Below are 9,136 nucleotides of genomic sequence, written 5' to 3'. Positions count from 1 at the left end.
ATATGAAGGACAAATATGAATATATATCTGAGGCAAGCTGCTGGGCCCACTCTGGTCTCCCAGTAGGTATGTATTACGTCCCAGCAGGGTTAGAATTCAGCTTGATCGTTTACAGCACTGTGGATCTAATGCATAGAACACTGGCTAATTTGCTCCCATATGGTAAACAGCTATTGCATTGCCTGTTGGGACTTGGCGATATATAATGAACGTTAACGTGATGACCTATGCATATAAGTGCGCCCTAATGGCAAAGGCTAAAAAATGTATGTTTTCCAAACGACACCCTTTGCTCTGTATAGTGCACTACTTTTGGCCAAAGTCCTGCCTTACTAGGTAGTAAGGCAGGACTTTGGCCAAAAGTACCCAGGCAACTACCCAGGCAAAGGTAGTGCACTATGGAATGGGGTGCAATTTGAGACGTAGAGCGCATTGTTTATGTACATGTGCTGAGATAAGGGGGATTTGCAACGAGAGCTCTTGCAGGCGCGCTATTAGATTTAGAAGATTTAGCCATTAACCATTTGTTAACTTGACTTTTTCCCGTCATTGGCTTGGCACCTTGCTGATTACAACGCAAGCGATCGATAATTAAACCAAATGAACTCGACAGAGTTCAATTTCTGCCATTCTTTTCTGCCTGAGACCGCTTCCGTGTCACAGTCTTATACAACTATATTTTCAGTTGATAAAACAAAATGGTAAGCTTCTTTATTAAGTCTAGGGTTTGAGTGCCCATTTGTTTCACAAGAGAACGGAGTCTGTAACTAACAACTTATGCTGCTGTCCAGGGTGCTGTGTTGGTGAAGTGCTGATTCTTTCATAGGCCTACTGGTTGAGAGAAAAAGAGCTATGCTGTCGTGTAGTAGTAGCCTTCCGCTGGGCACAGACGTAAGTTCAACGTCTAGTTTTGATTTACACTACTAGATTTACCAAAGACACGCGTTTATAAACCCAGGGTCGTTACACTATATTGGCTGTCGCTATAATCTGTTTCCCCTGTTTCCCCGATCATTCCCAGCAGCTCAGTGATGAGAGGGAAAAGTATCTCATCTCGCTCCAAAAGGGAAATGAAATATTTCCAATGACATCATTCTAACGGACCTTTGGCGCGTTTTCCCTCACAGTATTTAATAAATATTCATGTCATAGCCTCGGGGCTTGTTACACAACAACATGTTAAATTAATTATTTGAATCCATTTCCTATTCTTTTAGCACCCCTCGGATGCATGGTGAAGGGTTTGAAAAACGGTAGATCACCGTTCCTTTTCGTTTGACTCCGCAAGCGTGAGGACATGTTTGCTCTGTGAGGAAATGTAGCCTACATGGACTCAATCACTGACTAATGATCTATTTGCTTAGCCTATGATAATGTAATGTTTCATGCATTTACTTTGCCTAACGTTTTTCGGTGGGTTGCTGAATTGGGTGACAAGATATTGTCTATTCTTGCATGGATGTGCGAACACGAGAAACTTGATGCTAACGGGTCTGATGAAGGTATAGTGCAGACAATGAATTCTAATTTAATTTGATTCAAGTTAATAAAGTAACTCCTTGCAATGAATATGTCAGAGACACATTTGAACCGGACTCCTCAGTAGCCTCCCTCACAAATGAAGAAAAAAAAATCCATAAGCGGAATTTAAAGTTTTACAAGGCATCCAGGAGTTCAGACTAAGGAGTCCATACTAAGGAGTCGAGACTATGGGCAAAATACTAATAGCCTAATGCAATACTTTTAATTTGAATGCATGCCATGCATAATAGATTGTGTGATGAACACACAGGCAGGTAGATTCATTGTATGACTGACACAGCTCGTCCCCGCGTGGGAAATAAAACATGACACTGCACCGAGATTGCAACTGATAAACCTGTGGGGAAATATGGGGATGAATGAGACACACGCCAACTGGTGGAAGGTGAGAGAGAGACAGGAGAGAGACAGAGAGAAAAAGAGAGACAGACGGACGGACAGAGAGAGCAAGAGAAAGAGAGAGAGAGAGAGAGAGAGAGAGAGAGAGAGAGAGAGAGAGAGAGAGAGATAATACTCTGTGGGATAGTCAGAGAGAGGGACTCTGCCAGGATCCTCACTCTAGGGACATGGGGAGTGGCTTCCTTTAAGGTGGAACTTCAGACACATAGGCTATACTTGGCCTAATGGAATACACGAGTTAGCTCAAATTCATATATGACTTCGAAACGACTGCAGTTTAATCTAATAAAAACATGTTTTGGGGTGGATTTAAAATGCCAGTTCACCTTCAGAATGTAAAGAATGTAAAGCAGACTGCCATCTACAAGATATTTACTCCTGGTAAAACCAGTTTATCTTCTACTCTCACTTCTGTATTTGTAAATGTGAATTGCAGACCATAATAATAGCAGCCTAAGAAACTCAATCCTAAAACAAGTATAGGCTTAGTAGCAGTGCTTTATCTTACTCGGTCCTGCATTTCCTGACATAATAGTACACGACTCACGTTATGCAGTGGTGTAAAACATATATAATATGCCTCCAATCGCCCCGGTCCACCTTAAATAAAAGGCTGGACGTGATTAAGCAGCACAACCTGCTTCCTCCCCACTGTGCTGCAGAGAACCTGCCTCAACGCTGCACTCATCCCGGCTGTAGCTAGCCTATAAAAACAAGGACAAGCAGAGCTGAACCCTCACAGCTATAGACAGGGGACAGCTCCGTGGTGTTGAAACCAACTGCCTGAAAACACACTTAGCGGCTGCAACACCACACACATGCCAGGAAACATGCCTGGAATCAGGGAGGGACACTCTTGGCAACTTTTCCTACTTTCTTTCTTGGTTTTGGAGGGGTCGACGCAAGATTTCGGACAGACCCAGTTTATTTGCACGTCTGTGCCCAAGGATATGGACTTGTGCGCGGCTACGATGCAGAACAGCGGTCCGGCGGAGGACTTGAAGACGACAGTGATGCAATTGAGGGAGACCGTGTTACAGCAAAAGGAGACCATTATGAACCAAAAGGAGACAATCAGGGAACTAACGTCCAAGTTGAGCAGGTGTGAGAGCCAGAGTCTGCCCGAGGCGGGAGCGGGAGGTCGGAGAATAGTACCGGGCGCCAAGAACACTATGGGGGACGTATCAAGGGGTCCTCAGGACACTCTCGCTCAACTAGGACAGACTTTACAGACTCTCAAACAGAGGTTGGAGAATCTTGAGGTATGCTTTGGCGTTTGTTTGGCCTCCCTATTTTGACCTAGTAATTTGGAATGCAGGTTGAGCTTTCAATCAACTTTGAATCATTTTTACGCGTTTCCAATCTGCTCAGTTGGTTGTATAGCCAATAGTGCTCAATGTGCTAGTTATAAGTGCTCTATATAGTTGTGAATTGCTTGCTATAGGGTTATTTCAGTCCAGTCGCAAATGCTATAGACCTATTTAAAGCTATTTTTCCGCATCCAGACATAAAGTAATTACTCTAGAGCACTACCTAAAGCAGCACCACACTCCCGATAAGGACAGATAGACGCCTCATCTTTGGACCAATTTATGCATTTGATGCAAATTGCCGAGGCAGTAAGCCCTACACAAACGAGCTAAGCACCAGAGCTTTACCCACGGCGAGTCCCGCCTCGCAGGTGTAGGAGTGTTTATTTAAACCCAAAGTTATTTTAATCGTCTCATCTTGTCTGTTTCTGTCCTTGTTCCGTTATACAGCAATACAGCCGAAACAACGGTACGGCCCAGGCGAATAGTCTGAAAGACCTGCTTCAGAACAAGATTGATGATATGGAGAAGCAGGTGCTGTCCCGGGTCAACACCCTGGAGGAGACCAAACCGGGTCAGAAGAACGATACGGACCAGCGGAACCGAGTGGAGTCCACGCTGACTTCCGTGCATCACCGGATAACGGACCTAGAGAAAGGTGAGTGAGCTATGAGGCAAAGAGATCCTACCCAAATGTACACAGTCAATATAATAGTTATGTTCATGTGAATGATTATAAAAACGACTAAACCGATGACATTATTTTGATAATAATGTGTGCATAAAGTTTTAATAGTAAAAAAAAAAATCATCAACATGTGGTGGAATTGGCTCGCTCAATGGTTTATATGTCTAAAACAATGCCAATTTATAAAAACAACCCTGCATTTCACTTTATTGCCTGGCCCACATGAGGAATCACTCCAACCCCGCATACCACAGTAGCTTGTTAATACAGACAGTGCCGCAGCGCAGCTCTCACCACAGTGCGTAAGGGGAGATGGGAGATGGAGAGGAGGAGGTAGCTGCATTGCTTTGCATATATCATATTAACACAGTGATGCTACGCAGGGATAATAATTCACGTGTCATGGAGCGACAGCCAACGATCGCTTTATTTCCAGTGACTATGAACGAGAGTCGTTGGTTTTGTAGGGGACATAGCGCTCAGGAACTTTACAAGAGGGTTTTAACGATGTGCGCAGTGCTTGATAAAGCGCGCACAGTGTTGGAGACGGACAGGCGCATTTTGGAACATCGATCAAGGTTTAGTTCCTTACTGACAACCCCAAAGGGATGGGGAGAATGAGGGGGTGGAGGTTAGGAAGGGATGGCGTGCGTGTGTAGGAGAGAGAGAGAGAGAGAGAGTTTGCCCTTCTCACGTGGTCACATCATACCGCTCTGAGAGAGATGCACAGTCTGTTCTAAGCCAATTATATAAATCAGAGCATCGTCAAACTAAAAAGAAAAGAGAAAACCTTTAGTTAGGGATCGAAAATCTCTACTGGTGGAGCAAACCATGTATAGGAATAAATCAATCAATCGCATGATATGACGTAACTGACTATAACATAGGCCTATGAGTGCAATGCAAATGATATAAATCACTGAAAGGTTAACAAGTAGACCTATGTTTCGTCCACAGGTGGGAAAGACAACAGACCGCTGGACAAGTTCCAGCTGACATTCCCGTTGAGAACCAACTACATGTACGCCAAAGCCAAGAGAACCCTGCCGGAGATGTATGCCTTCACCGTGTGTCTGTGGATTAAATCTAACGCGTCGCCCGGGGTGGGCACACCTTTCTCCTACGCTGTCCCAGGGCAGGCCAACGAGCTGGTGCTGATTGAGTGGGGAAATAACCCGATGGAGATACTCATCAATGATAAGGTACTGATCGCTGACAGAAATGACATATTCTACACAGCATTTGGTTCTAGGCAAAATGGACAGATCGCCATGCGCACATGTGGTGTGCCAGACTCGCAAATTAAACTAAGCAGCATTATGCAATGTCTGGGAAAGTTATGGAGACGTGACAAGCAACTTAATTATACAAAGATTTTATTCATAGCCAGTGTCATGTCTGAAAACATGAAAAACTTTAGCAATCATTAGTTCTAGGCCAGACCTTTTTGAACATATAGTAATGGGTGCGCTGTCCATGCTGCAGGTGGCCAAATTGCCGTTCATCATCAACGACGGGAAGTGGCATCACATCGGCATCACCTGGACCACGCGCGACGGGATGTGGGAGGCGTTTCAGGACGGAGTGCTGCGGGGCAGTGGAGAGAATCTGGCGCCATACCATCCCATCAAGCCGCAGGGGGTCCTCGTACTGGGACAAGAGCAGGTACGAGTGTTCACTAAATGAGGACGAACTAACTTTGTGATCACACTGGTATGCAAGTCGTGATATATTATTGAGATAAATGGCCTGGGGGAAATAATTATACCCATTCGTAATGAAAATATTAGAGCACGTTTTTTCTCCAATTATCAAAGGGAGTAATATTCATATAATTGGATAGTTGAGAGACCTTGACGAAATGGTCAATTAAGACGTAGCCATCTAATTAACAAATGAAGGCCGTCGAGCTAGAGATCGTGGAATCCCCCCTCACTCAATTGGGACAACACACAATCCACTTCAGATAGAAAAGTAGCAAATCTTTAGCAATTAAAGCGTAGTAGGCATATCTTGTCATGCAAAGCAAATAACATACGGATGAATTTGAATTTGGGCTTCGGCGGTGGTGGAACTGTCACGAAGAGTGTCTGCTTGGTATTATCGTTTTTTGAGAGTTTGAAATAGAAATCTATGCATTTCCATGGTATAGGACAATTGTATTTATTCCTAATACAGTACAGTGTGATTAGCCTAGTAATCAAATCAAATCAAATCAAATTTATTTATATAGCCCTTCGTACATCAGCTGATATCTCAAAGTGCTGTACAGAAACCCAGCCTAAAACCCCAAACAGCAAGCAATGCAGGTGTAGAAGCACGGTGGCTAGGAAAAACTCCCTAGAAAGGCCAAAACCTAGGAAGAAACCTAGAGAGGAACCAGGCTATGTGGGGTGGCCAGTCCTCTTCTGGCTGTGCCGGGTGGAGATTATAACAGAACATGGCCAAGATGTTCAAATGTTCATAAATGACCAGCATGGTCGAATAATAATAAGGCAGAACAGTTGAAAACTGGAGCAGCAGCACAGTCAGGTGGAAGTTGAAACTGGAGCAGCAGCATGGCCAGGTGGACTGGGGACAGCAAGGAGTCATCATGTCAGGTAGTCCTGGGGCATGGTCCTAGGGCTCAGGTCAGTTGAAACTGGAACAGCAGCATGGCCAGGTGGACTGGGGACAGCAAGGAGTCATCATGTCAGGTAGTCCTGGAGCTCAGGTCCTAGGGCTCAGGTCCTCCGAGAGAGAGAAAGAAAGAGAGAAGGAGAGAATTAGAGAACGCACACTTAGATTCACACAGGACACCGAATAGGACAGAAGAAGTACTCCAGATATAACAAACTGACCCCAGCCCCCCGACACATAAACTACTGCAGCATAAATACTGGAGGCTGAGACAGGAGGGGTCAGGAGACACTGTGGCCCCATCCGAGGTCACCCCGGACAGGGCCAAACAGGAAGGATATAACCCCACCCACTTTGCCAAAGCACAGCCCCCACACCACTAGAGGGATATCTTCAACCACCAACTTACCATCCTGAGACAAGGCTGAGTATAGCCCACAAAGATCTCCGCCACGGCACAACCCAAGGGGGGGGCGCCAACCCAGACAGGATGACCACAACAGTGAATCAACCCACTCAGGTGACGCACCCCCTCCAGGGACGGCATGAGAGAGCCCCAGTAAGCCAGTGACCCAGCCCCTGTAATAGGGTTAGAGGCAGAGAATCCCAGTGGAAAGAGGGGAACCGGCCAGGCAGAGACAGCAAGGGCGGTTCGTTGCTCCAGAGCCTTTCCGTTCACCTTCCCACTCCTGGGCCAGACTACACTCAATCATATGACCCACTGAAGAGATGAGTCTTCAGTAGAGACTTAAAGGTTGAGACCGAGTTTGCGTCTCTGACATGGGTAGGCAGACCGTTCCATAAAAATGGAGCTCTATAGGAGAAAGCCCTGCCTCCAGCTGTTTGCTTAGAAATTCTAGGGACAATTATTAGTACACACATTTGTAATAGATTGGTGCGTAAAAGAAAGGCTGCGTGCCACTAACCTTGAACTTGTCATCTTCTTCCTCCACAGGACACGCTGGGGGGAGGTTTCGACGCGACACAAGCTTATGTGGGTGAGCTAGCAAATCTCAACATGTGGGACAGGAAGCTTTCCATCGGGGAGATTTATAACCTGGCAACCTGCAACAGCAAAGCGCAAACTGGCAACGTATTCTCTTGGTCGGAGTCCAACATTGAAATATTTGGTGGCGCTACCAAGTGGACATTCGAGCCGTGCCGTGCGCTCAACTGAACTGCATTCCGACATGAGACCAAGGCCAATCCGACTTATCTGTATTTCTTTTGAGCTTCTGTCGTTCTTGTCTTCATTAATGCGTTTCGTTACAGACAATTTGGTATGTATTTAATGATAAGCTTAAATCTGGGATTTCTATTAGATATTTATGTACGAAACAACTTTTTTTGATCTTGAGAAAAATCTAATTCGTCTTGGAAACCTCAGTTGGACAGTGTTGGTATCTGTTTGTTTGTTTTTCTATTGGAGTTTTGTTGCAAGCGCACTTCAGCATTTTTGATTCGCTTATTTTGTCTTGGACTGGCAGCTGGGCAATCCACGCCTTATGTTGGACAATTCACAGCAGAGGGCGGAATTTATGGAGCCAGCCTCTGGAGTGGAACTCACGCTGTCTGTCCAAGTATTGTCAGTATTTGACGCCGTGAAATGATACAGAACCCTTCAAATCCCTCAACCTCACCCACCCCTCCGGATCTTGCACTGTGAATGACGAGAGCCATGTAGGGAGAGGACGCCGAGGGTACGTTGAAGGACATTGCAAAGTCGGACTGTAGAAATCATTTGTAATTGTCGTTCGCTTCAAAGTGTTGTAAACGAATGTCGTTAATTGCCAACATGCTACAAAGCCTGGGTGCCTTGGGCAGGTGCAAATATTCAGCACATAATTTTTATGTTGCAAATTATATGTATTGTTTGTTTTGTATTTATTTTGAGGGAGGGCGGGAGAGTTTCTTGTTATTATTCTGATAAATGTAATTTAATTGAGGTTTGTTCACGGATATGATGACGTGTTTGGGCAGGTGTTTGTACTACCGGTATCTGTATTCGGAATGTTATGGAGTCTGTATAGTAACAGCATGACTGAGTGACAGAACGCTGCCACATCGTCGTCGACATCTGCTTGACTATCCTTTCTGGGACTGGGTGGTTTTCTACTGGATTGTTATATGCTCCAAGCATGGCAACACTGAAAGATATGAAAAAGATCTAATTTTTTAAATAAAATTGTGATACATAAGAGTTAAACGTGCATTAATGGTATGCAGCAAAAGGTGTGGATGGGAGAGAGAGAGAGAGAGAGAGCGGGATAATGTGGGAGAGAAAGGGAGAAACAGAGAGAGCAAGAGAGAGAACCATAATTATTGCTGGTTAAATCTGATTTAATGTTGTCACATGGTGTAGGAGAAAGACGTTAGTGCTGGATAAGTGAAAAAACGCCTGAACTCAGACTGAAGGTCAGAGAGGGAACAACTGAAACGGTGTGTGTGGTGTCTCTTTTTAGCTGACTGCAGAAGACAACACTACCAAATGCTTTGTGGTGTGTGCGTGCGTTTGAGGCGCGCACATTCTACCCTAATGAAAGCGAGGCTGTCGGAAGAAGAAAACGCCTAGTCATAT

The 9,136-nt window shown here is 45.0% G+C and overlaps 1 protein-coding gene across 1 annotated transcript; it reads left to right on the top strand.

The window, feature by feature from the left end:
* The first annotated feature begins 2,612 nt into the window (after positions 1 to 2,612).
* Positions 2,613 to 8,758, top strand: LOC112230311 (neuronal pentraxin-1). The gene is made up of 5 exons (XM_024396547.2): positions 2,613 to 3,203; positions 3,702 to 3,909; positions 4,897 to 5,141; positions 5,425 to 5,604; positions 7,514 to 8,758. The coding sequence occupies exons 1-5, from the start codon at positions 2,760 to 2,762 to the stop codon at positions 7,733 to 7,735; spliced, it is 1,299 nt and encodes a 432-aa protein (XP_024252315.1). The 5' UTR covers positions 2,613 to 2,759; the 3' UTR covers positions 7,736 to 8,758.
* The last annotated feature ends 378 nt before the right edge of the window (positions 8,759 to 9,136 follow it).

The sequence above is a fragment of the Oncorhynchus tshawytscha genome, linkage group LG32 (assembly GCF_018296145.1).
Source record: "Oncorhynchus tshawytscha isolate Ot180627B linkage group LG32, Otsh_v2.0, whole genome shotgun sequence".
Taxonomy (NCBI): domain Eukaryota; kingdom Metazoa; phylum Chordata; class Actinopteri; order Salmoniformes; family Salmonidae; genus Oncorhynchus; species Oncorhynchus tshawytscha.
This window is presented reverse-complemented; position numbering and strand designations above follow the sequence as displayed.

Bases quoted from the DNA above. Each gene is read 5' to 3' on its own strand.
- LOC112230311 (XM_024396547.2), top strand. From the start codon at position 2,760: ATGCCAGGAAACATGCCTGGAATCAGGGAGGGACACTCTTGGCAACTT. The intron at 3,910-4,896 runs GTGAGTGAGCTA...TTTCGTCCACAG, and splicing joins GATAACGGACCTAGAGAAAG to GTGGGAAAGACAACAGACCG. The intron at 5,142-5,424 runs GTACTGATCGCT...TCCATGCTGCAG, and splicing joins AGATACTCATCAATGATAAG to GTGGCCAAATTGCCGTTCAT.